At 47.3% G+C, this 24,682-nt stretch overlaps 1 protein-coding gene across 3 annotated transcripts; it reads right to left on the bottom strand.

Moving 5' to 3' along the window:
* Positions 1–290: 290 nt before the first annotated feature.
* Positions 291–24,088, bottom strand: RGS19 (regulator of G protein signaling 19). Of its 3 annotated transcripts, XM_077252963.1 has the most exons (6): positions 23,878–24,035; positions 15,065–15,581; positions 7,538–7,656; positions 7,320–7,394; positions 6,813–7,047; positions 291–1,525 (listed from the first exon to the last, which is right to left on the bottom strand). In XM_077252963.1, the coding sequence occupies exons 3-6, from the start codon at positions 7,624–7,626 to the stop codon at positions 1,337–1,339; spliced, it is 588 nt and encodes a 195-aa protein (XP_077109078.1). In that variant the 5' UTR covers positions 7,627–7,656; positions 15,065–15,581; positions 23,878–24,035; the 3' UTR covers positions 291–1,336. The 3 variants fall into 3 exon arrangements, with proteins under 3 accessions (XP_077109078.1, XP_077109077.1, XP_077109076.1); XM_077252962.1 differs by lacking the exon at positions 15,065–15,581 and having other exon boundaries at positions 23,878–24,088; XM_077252961.1 differs by lacking the exons at positions 15,065–15,581; positions 23,878–24,035 and adding an exon at positions 14,293–14,449.
* Positions 24,089–24,682: the final 594 nt, after the last annotated feature.

Genomic DNA, 24,682 nt, shown 5'->3' with positions numbered 1-24,682 from the left:
TATTGATAACATTCATATTGCTGACCAGCATTGGCAGCTGTATCCTAGAGAATATATACATATTGCTAACCAGCAGAGTATAAAATGGGGAATATATATTGTTGACCAGCAGTGGGCGCTATAACATAGTGAATATATATCAATGACCACCAGAGGGAGCTGTAATACAAAGAATATAAGAAGCATGGCGCAGACCAGATAGGCTGCAGTTTCCTTGTGCACCAGCAGAGGGCGTGAACAGACAAGGCAGCGCATTTGTCTCCAGGATTACACATAAAAGCCACATCATGTTATATAGATATAATATATATATTTGCACATATATATATTTTTATAAAAAGTCTGTTAAAATTTCCATGGAGGTGTTGAAAGAAAAGTAACACTGTTAGACGGTGACATCACATCTGCTTGAGGAGTGCTGGAGTATTTGGTAGCTTCAGGAAGTTTTGGCAAGCAGGAGGGGTGGGGGGTGACAAAACCCCCTCCCCCAAACCTGATATAAACCCCATTAACGAATGAATATTCCATAAGGAGGCAGATTATGGTACCGATCCTCGAACGACGTCTCTGCACAAAGTAATAGGGCTTCATCGTTTCCACACTGTAAACAGACGCCCCCTCCCCCCTTGCATGTTGTTGGCAAATTGTGTATCATGTGTAATATAATGTATACGTATCCAAAGCAGGAGACTGTTGCCCACCCTCCCCCCAATATCAACCAGATGAACCTAACACCCACTCCCCAACACTCAGAAATGTAAAATCAAACCTCGTAGGAATCCCCAATAGTTGAGTAAAATCGTACCTCCCCCTCTGAATATGTCTCTGCCATTGCAGACACTGAACAAGGAGGGGGTGCCGGAGCAGTTCCCGATCTCTAATCCTTCCAGTACTGAACTGCAAAGCTGGGAGGTCCTAAAACACACTACCCCTCCAAGCTCCCATACCTAGCCCTATCCACCACGAAAGGCAATATGAAATATTGGGACCCCTCTCAGGACCCCCCTGGGGAGTTCAGTAGTATTTCAGTCCTGAGGTAAGTTCCCCCCATACAGTACCTAAGACCCCTTTGTCTTCCTGCGCACAGTCTACAGTGGACAGAGGGGCGGTGGGAGGTCAGGAGAGGCTGAGGTGAAGGCGGCGTTCAGAGCTCTCCAAGCTGCCGAAGCTGAGGCTTCGTGCCGTTCCGTATTCTGAGGCAGGCTGGAGCTCGTAAAGTGACTGGAGGAAAGAGGACCTGCGCCATCTGTCCCGCTATTGGCCCCTTCTTGCTCCCAACAGCTTCTATAAAATGTGCCTTTGGATCTGTCCCTGCAGCCCCTGGAGCGGTCCCAACCTACGACTCCGAGCTGGAGCGTGAAATGTTCTGCAGGAGGGATTTGTAAATGCCCGAATTAAGGAATCGTGGGTACGAGTCTCTGTGCATCAGGGTGTAAATCTGCAACTGAGCGTCATCAAACGTGTGAGAGGAAGGCTCCTGCATCCGTCGGTTGATCACTTCTCTAACCCGAGAATCTAGACTGACCTGCAGGGAGCGAAAAAAAGCAAGTCAGTGCATACACAGGAACACCAGAGGGCAGTATAACAGTGCTTACATACTTGTAGATAGGGTCAGCATTATAGTAGTTATATTCTTGTACATAGGGGACAGTATTATAGTAGTTATATTCTTGTACATAGGAGCAGTATTATAGTAGTTATATTCTTGTACATAGGAGCAGTATTATAGTAGTTATATTCTTGTACATGGGGACAGTATTATAGTAGTTATATTCTTGTACATGGGGACAGTATTATAGTAGTTATATTCTTGTACATAGGAGCAGTATTATAGTAGTTATATTCTTGTACATAGGAGCAGTATTATAGTAGTTATATTCTTGTACATAGGGGCAGTATTATAGTAGTTATATTCTTGTACATAGGAGCAGTATTATAGTAGTTATATTCTTGTACATAGGGGGCAGTATTATAGTAGTTATATTCTTGTACATAGGGGGCAGTATTATAGTAGTTATATTCTTGTACATAGGGGGCAGTATTATAGTAGTTATATTCTTGTACATAGGAGCAGTATTATAGTAGTTATATTCTTGTACATTGGGGCAGTATTATAATAGTTATATTCTTGTACATAAAGGCAGTATTATAGTAGTTATATTCTTGTACATAGGGGGAAGTATTATAGTAGTTATATTCTTGTACATAGGGGACAGTATTATAGTAGTTATATTCTTGTACAGAGGAGTAGTATTATAGTAATTATATTCTTGTACATAAAGGCAGTATTATAGTAGTTATATTCTTGTACATAGGGGCAGTATTATAGTAGTTATATTCTTGTACATAGGAGCAGTATTATAGTAGTTATATTCTTGTACATAGGGGGCAGTATTATAGTAGTTATATTCTTGTACATAAAGGCAGTATTATAGTAGTTATATTCTTGTACATAGGGGCAGTATTATAGTAGTTATATTCTTGTACATAGGAGTAGTATTATAGTAATTATATTCTTGTACATAAAGGCAGTATTATAGTAGTTATATTCTTGTACATAGGGGCAGTATTATAGTAGTTATATTCTTGTACATAGGAGCAGTATTATAGTAGTTATATTCTTGTACATAGGGGGCAGTATTATAGTAATTATATTCTTGTACATAAAGGCAGTATTATAGTAGTTATATTCTTGTACATAGGGGCAGTATTATAGTAGTTATATTCTTGTACATAGGAGCAGTATTATAGTAGTTATATTCTTGTACATAGGGGGCAGTATTATAGTAGTTATATTCTTGTACATAAAGGCAGTATTATAGTAGTTATATTCTTGTACATAGGGGCAGTATTATAGTAGTTATATTCTTGTACATAGGAGTAGTATTATAGTAATTATATTCTTGTACATAAAGGCAGTATTATAGTAGTTATATTCTTGTACATAGGGGCAGTATTATAGTAGTTATATTCTTGTACATAGGAGCAGTATTATAGTAGTTATATTCTTGTACATAGGGGGCAGTATTATAGTAGTTATATTCTTGTACATAAAGGCAGTATTATAGTAGTTATATTCTTGTACATAGGGGCAGTATTATAGTAGTTATATTCTTGTACATAGGGGCAGTATTATAGTAGTTATATTCTTGTACATAGGAGCAGTATTATAGTAGTTATATTCTTGTACATAGGGGGCAGTATTATAGTAGTTATATTCTTGTACATAAAGGCAGTATTATAGTAGTTATATTCTTGTACATAGGGGGCAGTATTATAGTAGTTATATTCTTGTACATAGGGGACAGTATTATAGTAGTTATATTCCTGTACATAGGGGACAGTATTATAGTAGTTATATTCTTGTACAGAGGAGTAGTATTATAGTAATTATATTCTTGTACATAAAGGCAGTATTATAGTAGTTATATTCTTGTACAGAGGAGTAGTATTATAGTAGTTATATTCTTGTACATAAAGGCAGTATTATAGTAGTTATATTCTTGTACATAGGGGCAGTATTATAGTAGTTATATTCTTGTACATAGGAGTAGTATTATAGTAATTATATTCTTGTACATAAAGGCAGTATTATAGTAGTTATATTCTTGTACATAGGGGCAGTATTATAGTAGTTATATTCTTGTACATAGGGGCAGTATTATAGTAGTTATATTCTTGTACATAGGAGCAGTATTATAGTAGTTATATTCTTGTACATAGGGGGCAGTATTATAGTAGTTATATTCTTGTACATAGGGGGCAGTATTATAGTAGTTATATTCTTGTACATAGGAGCAGTATTATAGTAGTTATATTCTTGTACATTGGGGCAGTATTATAATAGTTATATTCTTGTACATAAAGGCAGTATTATAGTAGTTATATTCTTGTACATAGGGGACAGTATTATAGTAGTTATATTCCTGTACATAGGGGACAGTATTATAGTAGTTATATTCTTGTACATAGGAGTAGTATTATAGTAATTATATTCTTGTACATAAAGGCAGTATTATAGTAGTTATATTCTTGTACATAGGGGCAGTATTATAGTAGTTATATTTTTGTACATAGGGGACAGTATTATAGTAGTTATACTCTTGTACATCGGGGCAGTATTATAGTAGTTATATTCATGCACACAGCAGTATTACAGGAGTTATGTTCTTGTACGCAAAGGGTCAGTATAAGACAAGGGCTACATGGCAACATATTACAAGTAGCACTCATAAGTTGATAAATGCCATCCATATTTAAGTACACCTTGAGGTGGTGGAATGACTTTTGCACTTTTGGAATTTGGCACAATTTTTTACACAAGTCAAGGTCCAAAAAGCCGGCGGAGCAGCGGATGACAGGAGCCGTCGGCTGTGGCACAGTGACAGCTGCAGCCGCTGGCTAACAGAAGAGCTGGGGAGCCAAGCCATGCGGGACCTGGGGAGGGAGCCGAGCCATGCGGGACCTGGGGAGCCGAGCCATGCGGGACCTGGGGAGCCGAGCCATGCGGGACCTGGGGAGCCGAGCCATGCGGGACCTGGGGAGGCGAGCCATGCGGGACCTGGGGAGGCGAGCCATGCGGGACCTGGGGAGCCGGGCCATGCGGGACCTGGGGAGCCGAGCCATGCGGGAGCGGGGGGAGCCGAGCCATGCGGGATCGGGGGAGCTGAGCAATGGGGGACCAGGGGAGCTGAGCAATGTGGGATCCATGCACATACAACAAGGGGAGCTACATACCAGGACAGGATGGGGGATCCACATACCGGGACAGCACAGGGATGAGGGGACAATGCATATCTGGTTTATACTCGAGTCAATAAGCTTACCCAGTTTTCTGTAGCAAAAGTAGGTGCCTCGGCTTATACTAAGGTCGGCATATACTCGAGCATATTCGGTAAGTACCTTACGTTTTTAACCTTTACAGCAATATTGGAGTCCATGTCTCTTTAATTGCAATGTGCAGATGTATAGTGTGAGTATAGGTTTGTATATTGACCACATAGCGTATTTGTGCACTTATACATTAATTTAATAAAAAATACCTAACATGAGATTTTAGTTATATACAGCTACCTAATCAGAGAGGAATGCAGGGGGAAAATGGGCTATCATTTGGCATGGAAACGGGAACCTGGGGAATCTCAGTCAGAGTGGGAGAAAGGATTTCTATTTACCCATAAATTATCAATCGCTTGTCCTGCCCAGGAAAAAAAAACTATAAAATTATTACAAGATTGTATCATTAACCCTCAAAATTGCATGCTATTTTTCCATCTGTTCCTGACATGTTGGCGATGTGGAAGAGATAGAGGTAATATGATACATATATGGTGGGATTGCAGAATCAAGCCATTCTGGGAAAAGGTTTTTTCAAAGTACTCTTTGGTTACGGGTAGGAGTTTGGAGTTCAGCCCTAAGATTGCTCTTCTTTCTCTTTTCCCTCCTCAATTGGTTCTCAAAAGAAAGATAGTCTCTGATTTTATTTAACTGCAGCGCCGTCAGTCATTCCAAGACATTGGGAAACTACCCACACTCCCCTAATGTCAGAATGGTTTGCCGAGATGGTTAATATTTGTAGGATGGAAGTTTCTTTTTTGCAGCTGCAATATGGAGCGACTTGTTATCATGACAAGTTTTGTGAAGTCCTGCGTGACTTATTTGGTCATAATATATTTGGTCGTATGGAATGCTTCTTTTTTGTATTTTTAAAATTGATTAATAAAACAAACTGAACATAATTTAATAAAAGATGTGTAGGTCTTAATTTTTTTTTTTATCTTTTAAGAGGCACAAATCACCCTGTTACAGTCAATCTATCCAGGGAATTATGAGCAGTTAGTTAAATGGCCACAAGAGGGCAGAAGAGACTGCCAATTCCATTCCCCTGATTGATCTGACTATGGCCGACCCAAGGACGAGCCGTTCCTTTCACTGGTCGATGTTTTCTAGGCTTTGTAATGATTCACGAAGCTGAATAACAAACAGCTCAATGTGGAACGAGGGAAAAAAAAAAAAAAACAACAGGAAAGAAGAGATGTGTCCCCAAACAACTCTGGAGTGTCGCTGTAGTACCCGAGCGTACACACGCCGAAGACACAATGTACTCTGTCTGCGATTTGAATGCAAAATCCATATTCAGACACAATATGCAAATGTTTCACAACTGCATATTATTATTATACTTTATTCCCATCTCCAGGATCCTATCTCAATATGTAGTAGGTGTAATAATAGTAATATTAGCCAGTATCTCTAATAAGAAATGTAGTATAGTTAATCTGATTTGCTAGGTCACTTACCCCATGTGCAGGGCATTGCAGCATCTTAGGTATCTATGGTAAAGACCACTAACTACTAACTGTCACTACTGTATGTGAGCGGTCCTAACCATGGATACCTAAGCTACTGCAATGCCCTGCACACGGGGTAAGGGACACAGCTAGTCAGAAGAACTAATTCTAACATTTCTAAGTGGAGGTATTTGCTAATATTATTATTATTATTACACCTACTACATATTGAGATAGGATCTTGGAGATGGGAATACCCCCTTAAGTATGAAGCTACTTTTGGCTACAAAAAAGGGGACAAACCTTTTAAATTGCCATGTAATGTTCGTTCACGTTTGCTTCTTTCCTTATTTTGCATTGATCTGGATTACATAATGTGTTATACTCCAGTCACATCCAGAGCTGCAGTCCAGGTACCAGTGGCTGCACTTTGGATTCTGTCAGCCTGAGTGCAGCTTTGGTTGTGAATGGAGTACAGGTCACGATCAGTCCATGGAGCTTGCTTTTAGTGAGAGCTGGTACCTCTTTTGGTGACAGGATGGAGATATAATCCTCGTAGATGGTGCGTGCCTTCTCCTCGGTGCTGTGCTTACTGTTGTCCTTCTTCAGCTCCTCACACGCCAGCCAGAACAGCATGTTCTCCTCACTGTACTCTGTGCGGAGAAACTCCCGAAACACGTTGCGACCGGCCGGGTTCTTCATCAGCTTCTCGAATGAATGACCCCAGCTGTGCACCTCTTCTGAGGACGGTTTTGAGCTATAAAATGAGGACATTTGAGACAAATCATCAGTCATCAGTAGTCACCCGACCTCAATTACCCTATAGGCTCAAGCTTAAATACTCTGTGCTGCTTGAGAACCCCGCTCCTTACGCTACAAATCTGCAGCCTCTTTTCCCTCTGGTGACAATGGCCTGTCCTCACTTTCACTGTCCCCCACAGAGTTCTCTTCTGAAATACTCTGTGCTGCTCCTCAGAAGCCCTCCACTAGGCGACTCTCCATCTGTAACCTCTTCTCTGCCCAACTTACCAGACCTCGCAGTGAGATACCGGCTCCAGTTTGGTGTCTCGAGATAATCGCCTGCGTCTGTTGCGATCTTCATTCCTCGAAAGGAAATAAGAGGAATTAAAATCCCTTAGATACGTCGGGGCACGGAGGGCAGAAAGGCCACTACGGAGTTAATAGTGAGTGCTGGGGTATATGAGACACAGAAGAAAGTGGAAAGAGGCTACAACACCGCCACTCACCAGGAGCAGCTGCAGCAGCAACACCAGCAGAGGCAGCAGGGATTGGACCGGTGGTTCCGGGTGGGCTGCTTCCTGTCATATCGTGACATGGGAGACTCGCTGGGGTCAGGCCCTGTGTACTGAGGGAGAGAATCAACATTAGCTGGAGACCCACCATTGCTGTGTACCCCATGTGCTCAAGTGCTATTGTCCGAAACCCCAGGTTTCAGTGCTGCTGTTCTGTACCCCCAGGGTCACCCCCAAATGTCAATGTGTCATCCTGTACCCAAGAGTCACTGTCCCATACCCCAAGTGTCATTGTCACTGTGCTGTACACCAAGTGTCAGTGTCACTGTACTGTACCCCAAGTGTCAGTGTCATTGTCCAGCACCCCAAGTGTCAGTGTCATCGTCCTGTACCCCAAGTATCAGTTTCATTATCCTGTACCCCAAGTGTCAGTGTCCTGTACACCAAGTGTCAGTGTCATTATCCTGTACACCAAGTGTCAGTGTCCTGTACACCAAGTGTCACTGTGTCCCTGTCCTGTACACCAAGTGTCACTGTGTCCCTGTCCTGTACACCAAGTGTCAGTGTCATTATCCTGTACCCCAAGTGTCAGTGTCATTGTCCAGCACCCCAAGTGTCAGTGTCATTGTCCTGTACCCCAAGTGTCAGTGTCACTGTCCTGTACCCCAAGTATCAGTTTCACTATCCTGTACCCCAAGTATAGGTGTGTCATTATCCTGTACCCCAAGTGTCAGTGTCACTGTACTGTACCCCAAGTGTCAGTGTCATTGTCCAGCACCCCAAGGGTCAGTGTCATTGTCCTGTACCCCAAGTGTCAGTGTCACTGTCCTGTACCCCAAGTATCAGTTTCATTATCCTGTACCCCAAGTGTCAGTGTCCTGTACACCAAGTGTCAGTGTCATTATCCTGTACACCAAGTGTCAGTGTCCTGTACACCAAGTGTCACTGTGTCCCTGTCCTGTACCCAAGTGTCACTGTGTCCCTGTCCTGTACCCCAAGTGTCAGTGTCATTATCCTGTACCCCAAGTGTCAGTGTCATTGTCCAGCACCCCAAGTGTCAGTGTCATTGTCCTGTACCCCAAGTGTCAGTGTCACTGTCCTGTACCCCAAGTATCAGTTTCATTATCCTGTACCCCAAGTGTCACTGTCCCGTACCCCAAGTGTCAGTGTTACTGTCCTGTACCCCAAGAGTCAGTGTCATTATCCTGTACCCAAGTGTCAGTGTCATTATCCTGTACCCCAAGTGTCAGTGTCACTGTCCTGTACCCCAAGTATCAGTTTCATTATCCTGTACCCCAAGTGTCAGTGTCCTGTACACCAAGTGTCAGTGTCATTATCCTGTACACCAAGTGTCAGTGTCCTGTACACCAAGTGTCACTGTGTCCCTGTCCTGTACACCAAGTGTCAGTGTCATTATCCTGTACCCCAAGTGTCAGTGTCATTGTCCTGTACCCCAAGTGTCAGTGTCACTGTCCTGTACCCCAAGTATCAGTTTCATTATCCTGTACCCCAAGTATAGGTGTGTCATTATCCTGTACCCCAAGTGTCAGTGTCACTGTACTGTACCCCAAGTGTCAGTGTCATTGTCCAGCACCCCAAGGGTCAGTGTCATTGTCCTGTACCCCAAGTGTCAGTGTCACTGTCCTGTACCCCAAGTATCAGTTTCATTATCCTGTACCCCAAGTGTCAGTGTCCTGTACACCAAGTGTCAGTGTCATTGTCCTGTACCCCAAGTGTCAGTGTCACTGTCCTGTACCCCAAGTATCAGTTTCATTATCCTGTACCCCAAGTGTCACTGTCCCGTACCCCAAGTGTCAGTGTTACTGTCCTGTACCCCAAGAGTCAGTGTCATTATCCTGTACCCAAGTGTCAGTGTCATTATCCTGTACCCCAAGTGTCAGTGTCACTGTCCCGTACCCCAAGTGTCAGTGTCCTGTACCCCAAGTGTCAGTGTCATTGTCCTGTACCCCAAGTGTCAGTGTCAGTGTCCTGTACCCCAAGTATCAGTGTCACTGTCCTGTACCCCAAGTGTCACTGTCCTGTACCCCAAGTGTCAGTGTCATTATCCTGTACCCCAAGTGTCAGTGTCATCGTCCTGTACCCCAAGTATCAGTGTCACTGTCCTGTACCCCAAGTGTCACTGTCCTGTACCCCAAGTGTCAGTGTCATTATCCTGTACCCCAAGTGTCAGTGTCATCGTCCTGTACCCCAAGTATCAGTGTCACTGTCCTGTACCCCAAGTGTCACTGTCCTGTACCCCAAGTGTCAGTGTCATCGTCCTGTACCCCAAGTGTCAGTGTCATTATCCTGTACCCCAAGTGTCAGTGTCAGTGTCCTGTACCCTAGTTGTCATTATCCTGCACCCCAAGTGTCATTTTTCGGTTTAAAACAGGGAAATAAACATTATCTGTGTGAAAGCCTGCCCCTAATAAGAGCCGCCCGGACCCGAGCTCCGCTGTGGTACGACGTGATCTTTAGTGAGACAATAAATGACAGAACTTGAGGATTCTGGGCTACGACACAAGGTTCTTGGAAACCCATCCCCAGATATTGGGCACAATACGCCTTTGTCTAGACACGTCCTCCACTCACGGAAAATGTTAGACAACCTCCAGTTCACTCCAGAACTTGATGCCAAACTGTGCATTGCCTTTCCATCTGGATGTCCAAGAAATATCCAAGTCTTCAGCTTTCCATTCTCCTGACATCATGGCCAGCAACCAGCATAAAAAAGAACCTGCAGAGGCAATGATGAAGCCCCTCTCACGTGTGGACCCCCCAGCCGCCCCTACTTAGGGATGCCTTACCGTAGAGCCACAGTACATACACCGGCTACTCATCCTTCTTGGAAGACGCCGGCGATGTCTAATGGAAACTTCTGTCCTGTCACACAACCATCGGCCTTTTTATCGCCCCCTATGAAAATTTCGACCTAATCTATGCAAATCACCCAAACGTAACTTACAAAAGATCACAGTAAATCATTGTGTGAAGGTGCAGAGCCGCTCCGCATGACCCACAAGTTTCCAAGTCAAATCGTTACCCAGTGCCACCTATAAAATTACAGATAAAAACATGGCATCCCATGGGACAGCTCCTTGTAAGTGGCAACAGATAAGCCTCGACCCTCGGTGATCTTTCTCAGAGGCGAGAAGTCACATGACGCACTTCCCCTCAGCCCTAACGCCTAAGAAACAGTCAGGAGTCAAAGGGGCGGAGCTTACTTCTTCAGCCACCTGCAAGTAACGCAGCCAACTGGCAGATTTGACAGGACAAGTCCTATTCTCCGTTTACATCTTCCACTAAAAACTGCAATAAAAATACAGTCGGGAAAAGATCCAGAACAAGGAACAGGTTGACGCATTTGCTTAAAATGGACGAAAAAGAACCCAACAGAAACACATTTGATTGGTCGTCATGTCTGCTACTGGCGTTACCCGTCACGCTGCCAACCCTGGACTGGAAACTTATCTTTGTGATCCTAGACCGCTAATAGCAAGAGGAACTTGCACAGCTTCCTCTTACAGAAAAAAAAGTTAACCCATTTTCATGTTTTCTGCTATTCTAAATTTTGCATCATTTAACACTTTAAGAGGCAGGTGCCCTTTAAAGAGTGTCATCTATAGGGTGCACACCATGGGTGGATAGGACAGCGCCACCCAAACCAGACAGGCGTCTTATGGAGGCCGCTGTATCAAGTGCACTCGCCCCGTGATGGAAGGTTGGCCGCGGGGCACAGAAGGAAGTTGGGAGTAATATTGGTGGTCTCAGAGGAATCCCTTGGGTGGTCTCAGGTACTGAGTGCAAGAAGGAGTCTGAGAATTGGGCCATGTTCACAAAGTGCAGAAATAATTCACTGATCAGATTTATTTTCCTCCCAGATGAAGCAGAGCTGGGTTAGTCAGGGCTCATCATGTCACACAGCTCACAGTAGTCCTTCCTCCTGAGTTGTGACGTGTCACGCGACAAGTTGTGAGGCCCTAAACCATTTGTGCCCCTTCTGTACGACAGCCGGATTGTAGTCATATTCCCACCGTGGCAAGAAAGTCGCGTGTGACCGGAGACCAGCGCCTCATTTGGAAACATTTGTGACTCTATATTCCCGAATCGCTGAGACGCCATATGAGATCATTAGATGTGACGTGGGAATGCGGTACCAACATCTCAATGGCCAAACCAAATAGCCAACTCACCTCGCCTATACTACTGCAGATATAAATGGCGGAACATGAAAATGAAACAGCCCAAGCTGATAAGAGGAAGCCCCTGAAAAACACAGTGCCGACAACTTCCCCCAAATTTCCAGCCCTCCCTGCAGACTCGTGAACCAGAGACCGGCTCTGTAGCAGTTCACTAGCGAAAATCTAGTAGTGATTAATTTACAAGGTATTACTACACTGGGGTTTGGCAAATGAAGCAGAGCTGCCGGGCGGGCAGGTGCAGCAGAGCTGAGTTGGGCAGTTGCAGCACTACAGAGCTGAGTTTGGCAGGTGCAGCCGGGATGGGCAGGTGCAGCAGAGCTAAGTTGGGCAGTTGCAGCAGAGCTGAGTTGGGCAGGTGCAGCAGGGCTGAGTTGGGCAGGTGCAGCCGGGACGGGCAGGTACAGCAGAGCTGAGTTGGGCCGATGCAACCGAGTCAGGTAGGTTCAGCCAAGTCAGTCAGGTTCAGCCGAGTCAGTCAGGAGCAGCCGAGTCGTGCAGGAGCAGCCGAGTCGGCAAGATCAGCCGAGTCGGGCAGGTGCAGCCGAGTCGGGCAGGTGCAGCAGAGTCGGGCAGGTGCAGCAGAGTCGGGCAGGTGCAGCAGAGTCGGGCAGGAGCAGACGAGTCGGGCAGGAGCAGACGAGTCGGGCAGGAGCAGACGAGTCGGGCAGGTGCAGCCGAGTCGGGCAGGTGCAGCAGAGTCGGGCAGGTGCAGCAGAGTCGGGCAGGTGCAGCAGAGTCGGGCAGGTGCAGCAGAGTCGGGCAGGAGCAGACGAGTCGGGCAGGAGCAGACGAGTCGGGCAGGTGCAGCCGAGTCGGGCACGTGCAGCCGAGTCGGGCAGGAGCAGATGAGTCAGGCAGGTGCAGCCGAGTCGGGCAGGTGCAGCCGAGTCAGGCAGGTGCAGCCGAGTCGGGCAGGTGCAGCAGAGTCGGGCAGGTGCAGCAGAGTCGGGCAGGTGCAGCAGAGTCGGGCAGGTGCAGCAGAGTCGGGCAGGAGCAGCCGAGTCGGGCAGGAGCAGCCGAGTCGGGCAGGTGCAGCCGAGTCGGGCAGGTGCAGCAGAGTCGGGCAGGAGCAGCCGAGTCGGGCAGGTGCAGCAGAGTCGGGCAGGTGCAGCAGAGTCGGGCAGGAGCAGCCGAGTCGGGCAGGAGCAGCCGAGTCGGGCAGGTGCAGACGAGTCGGGCAGGTGCAGACGAGTCGGGCAGTGCAGACGAGTCGGACAGGTGAAGCCGAGTCAAGTTGGGCAGGGGCAGCAATGTCAAACAGGGGCAGCAACGTCAAGTCGGGCAGGGGCAGCTGGGCTGAAGATGTCATTTGGCACTACGTGTTATTTTATGATGTGTTCTATGTCATTTTACTCAAATTGACGATATAAATACTGCTTTATCGTTACTCAGCACTACATTGTTTGGGCATTATATTGACTCTAAGACCTTTCGAACACGTAGTGGGGCTGAATTTGTAAGATGCAACATAACTGTCACATCCAGCACAACTCATACTGAGATATCACTGCGTCATCAGCAGTTTTCCAAAGGTGCATACATTATTACAAAGCAATACAATGTAGTCCCACAGAATGTAACAACTGTAGCACTGCTACATCCACATGTAACCAGGGCTGTGGAGTCAGTAAGGCTACTTTCACACTAGCGTGGGTACGGGCCCGTCGCAGTGCGTCGGGCGACGTACCGACGCATGCTGTGAAATTAAAGCACAACGGGGGCAGCGGATGCAGTTTTTCAACGCATCTGCTGCCCCATTGTAAGGTCCGGGGAGGAGGGGCGGAGTTCCGGCCGTGCATGCGCGGTCGGAAATGGCGGACACGACGCACAAAAAAATGTTACATGTAACTTTTTTTGTGCCGACGGTCCGCCAAAACACGACGCAACCGTCGCTAATGTAAGTCTACGGGGAAAAAACGCATCCTGCAGACAACTTTGCAGGATGCGTTTTTTCTCCTAAACGACGCATTGCAACGTATTCCAAACGACGCTAGTGTGAAAGTAGCCTAAGCCAAACCTCTGACTCCCGACTCCACAGCACCAGTCACTACTGAGCATGTGCATAAAGTGCAGCACAGATTCATCTCCACAGCACTGGTCACTACTGAGCATGTGCATAAAGTGCAGCACAGATTCATCTCCACAGCACTGGTCACTACTGAGCATGTGCATAAAGTGCAGCACAGATTCATCTCAACTACAAGCCGAGACCCTTAGATTAGGAACAGAACAGACATTGTACTACTGTACCCAATATATTATGTATTTTACAAGTCGGACTTGGTCCATTTTATACCAACTCCACCAAAATGGATGACGACTGACTCCACAGCCCTGCATGTAACAAACACAGCACTGCATCATCTGTATGTAGCCTTAAAGTCATACACAAAGTATCACACAAGAAACCACTGTCCTATATAGCTCAAGCCACCTGCAGACCTCCATCTAGATTCTAGGTCTGTGGCACCTTATGCAAATCCATCTCACTTGTCCGTGAACCATGCTGAGCCCCTCAATCCTGTGAAGACAATGACGATCACCCACCTTGCATCCCATGGACTGCTCTCCCAGTGGATGCATCTGTTGCCCCCGTTCTCCGATGCCCATTGAGGAGAGCACAGAGACTGCTGCCGGCCACAGTTCTCACCCCGGCTGAGGGATGGGAGAGAATAGGAACACTAAGGGTGTGGAAGAGAAGTGATTATGACATCCTGTGGTGAGAATGCAACTTCCTGACAACTAAACTTCCGCTACAGAGCGAAACCAGTGCACAGCGAACATGTACAAAAACACCCGGCGGACTGTCCCGTGACTGGGGCGCAGTATCTGCTGCTGACCACTAATGGTTGCGGTAGGGTAACACCTAGGGCGGTCAGTCATCCATAGGGACAGAGGCAGGTGGCAACAAGCTGCGTTAGAAACTGGAACAACAGTCATATTGGTTTTCAACCTGCTTTACCACATCCCTGAAAGCCAAATCTGTCCAGTTTAGCATCTCCTGCTCCTGGGTTGCACGTAACCAGGTAGATTTGCCTTGCAGGGCTCTGGGAAAGCTGGGTGACAGCCCATAAAGTATTTATATCTAGTCACTCAGCTTTACAAGGAGCAGATAGAACAAAGAAAGGGCTGAGAAGAATCCTTCACAACACCGTCCTGTGTGCGCGGTGGTACGTGAACAATGCACAGACCCGACCGCTTCCTCCCTCGCACATTCACGCCACAGACAATGCAGTTTCCTCCTTTTTTCACAGTAAGAAGAATACAGAGCCTGATCCAGCTGTGGATCAATTGCAAGCTCTTGAGAAAGTTCCTCTACCTCTTCCTTCCCTGCGCAATACAAAGTGACCGTTTCCTGTTCTGCTGAAACTTCTCAGGTTTGTTCAGTCCATTATTGTCCTCGTCTTCCTCCTTCACAGAAATATATATAACCCACGATACCCCCCACAAGATGATGGAAGAGCACCACAATTAGAACCCTAATTCTCCATCTTGTCTGAGGATTCCTTGGTGGGTTCCTGTACGTTGGGTCAAGAGATGATGAGCAGTGGTCACATGTCAACACCACGACATCGAAAGGGGCCAGATCACCAAAACTCGGGGCAAGGCGAGGACAGACTGTGCGGCCAATATACGGATCATCTTCTTAATCCAAAAGATCTGATCGGGTTGTCAATGAGTCACAAATCCATCCACAGATATTACTTCAAATCCAAAACAAAATCCACCCGAGTAAGGGCTCGTTCAGATTAGAAAACCGGTCCGGTCCTAGTGATTTTATTCAGAGCTTCATCACCTTTTGCCATGAGATTTTATTCAAAGATTCGTAAGTTTTTCTTGAAAGAGAAGCAAACAAAAAACAAAACCTATCAAACATGTACATGAAACACAGACAGCACTCAAATGTCACATTTTTTCAAGGACCCCATAGACTTGCATTGGTGATTTGGATTCGACACTAGGATCAATATCGGGGACAGGGCTCTGTGCTTTTTTGTGGACCACAAGGTTGGAGGAACATGTGAAGTACAGCCCCATAGACTACTACAGGTACGAGTGTTATCCCTCAAAAACACGAAAAAATGGGACATCGGAGTGAGCCCTTACACTAAGACCACACAAGTGAATAAGGAAAAAAAATCATCCAAATTTTCATCTAGTAAAACAATGGAGAATTTCCCTCTGTACGGTCACCTGTATCACATCCATCAGCAGAGAAAAAACATTTAAAAGATCAAATACAGTTTCCTATGTTAATAATGGCGGTGCATCCAGAAACATCGGAGGCCATATGGTGGTTCGAATGGGATCCGATTTTTTTGCGGACTCATAGACTTGTATAGGCGAGTCTCATCCAAAATACGGGAGGGAAGACACATGCCAAGATTTTTTCCCGCTGATATTTTGTCTGTGTATTATAACAGTTATCGGAACAGCCCAATTACACAAGATTAATCCGAGTGCTGTCCGTTTTTCCATGGACGGCACTCAGACCCACAATACGGGGGTGTGAATGCAGCCTTATGTGCAGATTAAAAGGGGTGAAATTGTGTGCGCCTAAGCCCATCCTCATAGGACCATGCTGTTTAGGCTGACAGTCTTCATTGACAGCAAGCAGAGATCTTAAAAACAGTGACCAACTGATATATGAAGAATATTAGAGAGCTGCAGACCCCGATATTATACAGGGACTGGGCTACTAATCTAATACTAGAAGACCCCTGTAATAAACCGTATCACACAATACGCCCAGAAACCCTCCGCCTGACGTAACGGATAACATCAGACAGGAAGTCGCCTCGTGACGCACCACCGTCTATTTTAAAGGGTGAAATTAAAATCTATTTATCGGCGGAGGGATGAGTGGACAGTTCTCAATGGCCCTTTATATGGTTTACATAATGTGCGAATATTGCCTTTTGATCCTCTTACATTCCGGCAGTTCCCCATATGATGGGCGAGAAATATCTTCCCCTCTCATGTCGTAAAAATGACGACTTTCTCAGTAACACAAAGTATGTCAGGAATATTTCCATGCTAAACTCTGAAGTCTAAAACAGATTTATTCGTATCCAGCAGATCCTGAGTGATAACCAATAACGGCCCCCATTACAGGAACTTTCCAAAAAAAAAAAAAAAAAAAGGCCAGACCCCAAAACCTCGATTGTCAGCGTGCTCCTCAGGGCGTCCTGTGAGTGTGCTGGTTTCACCATGAAGTGCCCGGTGGTCACATGCAGGACCATCCTAAGCTACCTGTGAGCCTGACAACCTCTGCCAATCAAGACAGATAAGGTTCTGAAAGAGTTAACACTCCACTCGACTGAGCACCGACTGTAGAGGCAAGAAACAGGAAACTTCCAGAGAACAGACCACGAAAGTGCAACTCCCTCACCCATAGTCTGTCATGTGGGTACAGAGTTACCACCTAGGACCCCTGTGCCCAAAGCCACCCCCTGACAAGTCTGCAGGAAATATATTGCTTTATGTACCACCAAGATCTGTCCAAAACTGCAATGAGTGAGGTCTGGTTGGCGCTCGTGGTTTAGTTAAAGGGGTTGTCCAGTAAAAGTAGAGGACATAAGAGCAATTATCATATGTCATTTATATTAACACATCAGCGCGTGAGTACCAGAAAAGGACAGCCAACGTTTCTGTCTATTACAGACTCCGGCCCAGTAGGCCATTAAGAGTTTCCAGCTCAGACACTAAAGAGCAAAATGAATCTCAGGCCAAGGTTCCAAAAGGTGCCATGATTCTAGGTCCTAGACTCCAAAGAACCATACAATTCTTGGGTGCAGAACCCAAAGGGCCATGCGATGCTCGGGCCCGGACACCAAAGGGCCACAAGATTCTCAGGCCCAGACCCCAAAGGGCCATGCAATTCCTGGGCCCAGAACCCAAAGGGCCACATAATTCTCATGCCCAGACCCTGAAGGACCGTGTGACTCTAGGATTCTAGGGCCCAGACCCTGAAGAGTCACATGATTCTCGGCAGAGCTGAGGAGTTGGTGTTTGTTTCCTTTTTGGTGGAAACGGTACAAAATGGACTAACTCCTGAAATATAAAATACATTGGGCACAGTAGTACAATGCAGGATGTGCTGTAAGTGTTTTCATAAGAATCTGGGAAAGTTATGAAATGTCCTATAAATGTCTGTTGTGTTCTTGATCTAAGGACCTTGGCTTTTAGTGGAGATGAATCTGTGCTGCACTTTATGTACATACTCAGAAGTGACCAGTGCTGTGGAGATGAATCTGTGCTGCACTGTATGTACATGCTCAGTAGTGATCAGTGCTGTGGAGATGAATCTGTGCTGCACTTTATATATATGTTCAGTAGTGAGCAGTGCTGTGGAGATGAATCTGTACTGCAGTTTATGTACATGCTCAGTAGTGATCAGTGCTGTGGAGATGGATCTGTGCTGCACTTTATGTACATACTCAGTAGTGACCAGTGCTGTGGAGATGAATCTGTGCTACACTTTATGCACATGCTCAGTAGTGACCAGTGCTGTGGAGATGAGTCTGTGCTGCACTTTATGTACATACTCAGTAGTGACCAGTGCTGTGGAGATGAGTCTGTGCTGTGCTTTATGTACATGCTCAGTAGTGACCAGTGCTGTGGAGATGAGTCTGTGCTGCGCTTTATGTACATGCTCAGTAGTGATCAGTGCTGTGGAGATGAATCTGTGCTGCACTTTATGCACATGCTCAGTATTGACCAGTGCTGTGGAGATGAATCTGTGCTGCACTTTATGTACATGTTCAGTAGTGACCAAGGCTGTGGGGCCAGGACAAAGGGAAATTAAGAAGTCGGAGGTTTGGCTTACCGGCTCCACAGCCCTGATTCTCGGGTCCAAACTCTGAAATGACTACAGGTCCAGACCCTGAAGGCCACTTGAACGTCAGATCCTACCTAAGTCAATGGGTTTGACCCCAAACACAAAAAATAGAAGGCCTACCCTACCTGCTACTAGGTCCCAAGCAATCGCACTTCTATAGAACAGATCCATAAGTCAAAAGTGCTTTCATGTATTACCAGTAGGGGGTGCTGATTCTAGATTGTATGGTCTGAGTTGTCAGTGCATCTAGGACGTTTCTCCATTTTTATAGAAAGGAGCGGCAGAGTATGGAGGACATTATAACATGGAGCAAAGGGCCGCACTCTTCTTGTCTTTGGTCCCTATGGAGCACCGTACTTATACCTGATCAATAAATGTGCTAAATTAGTAATAGTGCAAAGGGGTCAAATATTATTCCTAAAAGGGAACTTTCAAGCATTTATCAGATCCTGGGATACTATTGACATACGGCGGCCATTTACTGATTTTCAATTTGGATAAAACCCCATTGGCGCCGGTTGGAGATTTCCGTAAATTGCTACTTATTAAGTTTCAACCCAAAACACTGCGAGGTCCAACACTTCGCCTCCTGCACAACACGGCGCTGTATACACAACAAGGCACCGGGACAATTAACTGCTTCACCCGACGCACTACAGCCTCCCCCACCTGCGCACATGGACGTGCACAAAAACTGCCCGCGCTGCCCATAGGTGGGCACTACACTCACATGTAGGCACCGCACCACGTAGGACATCATCGGACCCTCACAGCTCAGACACTACGTATAGAGGCTTCCAGGTTAACCCCTAGTTTTTATATGAAGAATGTAAGAAAATAAAACAAGAGGCTTTAGGACCCTGAACACTGGAAAACAATAAAAGGAAAAAACTAAATAATGGGGGGGTCATCACGGTATAAATGTATGAGCACAATGATGGTCTCCATTCTGGTACATGTACCACACACACCTATACATTGCATCATACGCGCCAAAATGAGATGCCTCCCCACTACAAGCTGCAAGTCCCTGTACACAGGCCCAGGATCTGATGGGAGGGGGTTATAGAGGTCCTGGGGGCTACTAACTTATGATTGGCTGGTAGTGATGATGATGGAGGTCTCAAAATCTCTACACCCCATCCCAGCCACATACCCCGAGGAACACTGCATAACTTAGGGGTCTACCAGGACTGAGATAAAAACCACCAAGCCACTATGGTGACCCGCAGAAGTAGTTTTGGGGGTATGTTAGGGTGCAGTGTGGATCTAGTAGGTGACTTTTTGGGCTAGAATATAGGTTGGCATGGACGAGACTCCGGAGAATTTATGGCATGTGGGGGAAGGGTGGGAGGTAATGACTGTTCTGAGAGTACTTGGGTGGGAGAGGGGTAGAGACGCCTCCAGGCCTGGTGCAGGGGTCATAGGAAGCTGTAGTACAGGGATAGGTAAGTGGCATGGCGTCTCTCGTGCCTGGAGTGGTAATACAGAGGGTGCAAGGTACAGGATGGCAGGCCCAGTACCAATGCCTGGCATTATGCCAGCGGGTAGGCTTAGTGGTGGGCACAGAGGGTATTAGTGTATTCCCTGTGAGCGGGGGATTATGTACGCAGAAGGGATGCCTCCTGTGAGCAGTTAGGGCATAGTTTGGGGCACAGGGGTACTGTGTAGGTATGCGTAGCACTGAAGGTAGTAATACCTGCGGAGTATTGTGGGGGGTAGATTGGGATGCAGGGGCTACAGTGTATAAGTGACATGGAGGGTACTAATGTCTCTGGAGTGCCCGTATGAGGGGATTTTCACATGCAGGATGTAGTGTACGTGTGTAAGTGACCCAGAGGGTAGTAATGTCTGCCTAGCGCACAGTGAGGGTAGATTGGGGCATATGGACAGTGCAGGGGAAGTTTAGGACACGAGGGGGGTAATTGTGTGTATAAGCGACATTCAGGGTGATAAGGTCTCTCTCATGCCCAGTGTGGGGTAGTCAGAGGAACAGGGGGTACAGCGTGAGGTAAGGTGGCATGAAGGGAAGTTAAGTCTCTCTTGTGTAGGTGTAGATTTGTGCACAGGTGGGAGGACACAGTGTATGCATAGATGGCCACACAGGGTGGTAGTAGTGTCTCTCATGGGCCCAGCGTGGTGTAATTTGGGTTGCAAGGGTCCTGTTGGGATAAAAAAGTAGGCAGGGTAGTCAGCTCTCTAATGTGCACATTTTGGGGTTATGTGTGTATGTAAGGCTGGGTGTACAGAGCAGTAATGTCTCTGTGCCCGGTGTGGGGGTAGTTTGGGGGCACAGTGTATGTAAGGCTGGGTGTACAGAGCAGTAATGTCTCTGTGCCCGGTGTGGGTGTAGTTTGGGGGCACAGTGTATGTAAGGCTGGGTGTACAGAGCAGTAATGTCTCTGTGCCCGGTGTGGGGGTAGTTTGGGGGCACAGTGTATGTAAGGCTGGGTGTACAGAACAGTAATGTCTCTGTGCCCGGTGTGGGGGTAGTTTGGGGGCACAGTGTATGTAAGGCTGGGTGTACAGAGCAGTAATGTCTCTGTGCCCGGTGTGGGGGTAGTTTGGGGGCACAGTGTATGTGGCACAGTGTATGTAAGGCTGGGTGTACAGAGCAGTAATGTCTCTGTGCCCGGTGTGGGGGTAGTTTGGGGGCACAGTGTATGTAAGGCTGGGTGTACAGAACAGTAATGTCTCTGTGCCCGGTGTGGGGGTAGTTTGGGGGCACAGTGTATGTAAGGCTGGGTGTACAGAACAGTAATGTCTCTGTGCCCGGTGTGGGGGTAGTTTGGGGGCACAGTGTATGTAAGGCTGGGTGTACAGAACAGTAATGTCTCTGTGCCCGGTGTGGGGGTAGTTTGGGGGCACAGTGTATGTAAGGCTGGGTGTACAGAGCAGTACTGTCTCTGTGCCGGGTGTGGGGGTAGTTTGGGGGCACAGTGTATGTAAGGCTGGGTGTACAGAGCAGTACTGTCTCTGTGCCCGGTGTGGGGGTAGTTTGGGGGCACAGTGTATGTAAGGCTGGGTGTACAGAGCAGTAATGTCTCTGTGCCCGGTATGGGTGTAGTTTGGGGGCACAGTGTATGTAAGGCTGGGTGTACAGAGCAGTAATGTCTCTGTGCCCGGTGTGGGGGTAGTTTGGGGGCACAGTGTATGTAAGGCTGGGTGTACAGAGCAGTAATGTCTCTGTGCCCGGTGTGGGGGTAGTTTGGGGGCACAGTGTATGTAAGGCTGGGTGTACAGAGCAGTAATGTCTCTGTGCCCGGTGTGGGGGTAGTTTGGGGGCACAGTGTATGTAAGGCTGGGTGTACATGACAGTAATGTCTCTGTGCCTGGTGTGGGGGTAGTTTGGGGGCACAGTGTATGTAAGGCTGGGTGTACAGAGCAGTAATGTCTCTGTGCCCAGTATGGGTGTAGTTTGGGGGCACAGTGTATGTAAGGCTGGGTGTACAGAGCAGTAATGTCTCTGTGCCCGGTATGGGTGTAGTTTGGGGGCACAGTGTATGTAAGGCTGGGTGTACAGAGCAGTAATGTCTCTGTGCCCGGTATGGGGGTAGTTTGGGGGCACAGTGTATGTAAGGCTGGGTGTACAGAGCAGTACTGTCTCTGTGCCCGGTGTGGGGGTAGTTTGGGGGCACAGTGTATGTAAGGCTGGGTGTACGGAGCAGTAATGTCTCTGTGCCCGGTATGGGGGTAGTTTGGGGGCACAGTGTATGTAAGGCTGGGTGTACAGAACAGTAATGTGTCTGTGCCCGGTGTGGGGGTAGTTTGGGGGCACAGTGTATGTAAGGCTGGGTGTACAGAGCAGTAATGTGTCTGTGCCCGGTGTGGGGGTAGTTTGGGGGCACAGTGTATGTAAGGCTGGGTGTACAGAGCAGTACTGTCTCTGTGCCCGGTGTGGGGGTAGTTTGGGGGCACAGTGTATGTAAGGCTGGGTGTACAGAGCAGTACTGTCTCTGTGCCCGGTGTGGGGGTAGTTTGGGGGCACAGTGTATGTAAGGCTGGGTGTACAGAGCAGTAATGTCTCTGTGCCCGGTATGGGTGTAGTTTGGGGGCACAGTGTATGTAAGGCTGGGTGTACAGAGCAGTAATGTCTCTGTGCCCGGTGTGGGGGTAGTTTGGGGGCACAGTGTATGTAAGGCTGGGTGTACAGAGCAGTAATGTCTCTGTGCCCGATGTGGGGGTAGTTTGGGGGCACAGTGTATGTAAGGCTGGGTGTACAGAGCAGTAATGTCTCTGTGCCCGGTGTGGGGGTAGTTTGGGGGCACAGTGTATGTAAGGCTGGGTGTACAGAGCAGTAATGTCTCTGTGCCCGGTGTGGGGGTAGTTTGGGGGCACAGTGTATGTAAGGCTGGGTGTACATGACAGTAATGTCTCTGTGCCCGGTGTGGGGGTAGTTTGGGGGCACAGTGTATGTAAGGCTGGGTGTACAGAGCAGTAATGTCTCTGTGCCCGGTATGGGGGTAGTTTGGGGGCACAGTGTATGTAAGGCTGGGTGTACAGAACAGTAATGTGTCTGTGCCCGGTGTGGGGGTAGTTTGGGGGCACAGTGTATGTAAGGCTGGGTGTACAGAGCAGTAATGTGTCTGTGGCCGGTGTGGGGGTAGTTTGGGGGCACAGTGTATGTAAGGCTGGGTGTACAGAACAGTAATGTCTCTGTGCCCAGTATGGGGGTAGTTTGGGGGCACAGTGTATGTAAGGCTGGGTGTACAGAACAGTAATGTCTCTGTGCCCGGTGTGGGGGTAGTTTGGGGGCACAGTGTATGTAAGGCTGGGTGTACAGAACAGTAATGTCTCTGTGCCCGGTATGGGGGTAGTCTGGGGGCACAGTGTATGTAAGGCTGGGTGTACAGAGCAGTAATGTCTCTGTGCCCGGAATGGGGGTAGTTTGGGGGCACAGTGTATGTAAGGCTGGGTGTACAGAACAGTAATGTCTCTGTGCCCGGTATGGGGGTAGTTTGGGGGCACAGTGTATGTAAGGCTGGGTGTACAGAGCAGTAATGTCTCTGTGCCCGGAATGGGGGTAGTTTGGGGGCACAGTGTATGTAAGGCTGGGTGTACAGAGCAGTAATGTCTCTGTGCCCGGAATGGGGGTAGTTTTAGGATGCAGGGGAAGGAGGTTTAGTATAAGTCTGGATGGTTAGTGGGAGCACAGTCACATCTTTCACCCTGGTCGAGAATCCCCCGCACTCGGTGACCCGTATGCCGGTGCGGGCTGCGGGAAGGATTCGGGGACCCCCTCCCGGAGCCCCATGCACTGATCTCCCATCCGCTGGGCAGCTGCTACTTACAATCTGGGCAGCACCGGAGCCCGGTCGCTTCCTGAAGCACATCCGCCTGGCTGGGGGTGGGGGGGATGGAGCCGGTACCGGGAGGGAAGGAGGGAGGGAGGGACCGGGGACCGGGACACACACGGGAGGGACCCGGGGACAGAGACACTGCCAGAGCTGCACTGCGCATGCGTCCCGCCCCCATTCACTTCCGAACTCAGCGCTGCGGCTCCACGTCAGTCACTGCCCGAGTGTAGCGTATATATGTGTACTGTGCTGTATACTGTGTACTGTATACTGTGTACTGTGCTGTATACTGTGTACTGTGCTGTATACTGTGTGGTACTATACTGTGCTGTATACTGTGTACTGTGCTGTATACTGTGTACTGTGCTATATACTGTGCTGTATACTGTGTACTGTGCTATATACTGTGACATGTACTGTGCTATATACTGTGTACTGTGCTGTATACTGTGTACTGTGCTGTATACTGTGCTATATACTGTGCTGTATACTGTGCTCTGTACTGCGTACTGTGCTATATACTGTGAAATGTGCTGTGTACTGTGCTGTATACTGTGTACTGTGCTGTATAGTGTGCTGTATACTGTACTGTGCTATATACTGTGTACTGTGCTGTATACTGTGTGCTGTGCTATATACTGTGCTGTATACTGTGTACTGTGCTATATACTGTACTATGCTGTATACTGTGCTATATACCGTGTACTGTGCTATATATTGTGTGCTGTGCTGTATACTGTGTACTTTGTTATATACTGTGTACTATTCTGTATACTGTGCTATATACTGTGTACTGTGC

Source organism: Ranitomeya variabilis, chromosome 4 (genome assembly GCF_051348905.1).
Source record: "Ranitomeya variabilis isolate aRanVar5 chromosome 4, aRanVar5.hap1, whole genome shotgun sequence".
NCBI classification, from domain to species: domain Eukaryota; kingdom Metazoa; phylum Chordata; class Amphibia; order Anura; family Dendrobatidae; genus Ranitomeya; species Ranitomeya variabilis.
Note: the sequence above shows the minus strand (reverse complement) of the source record. Positions and strands in the feature narration are given on the sequence as shown.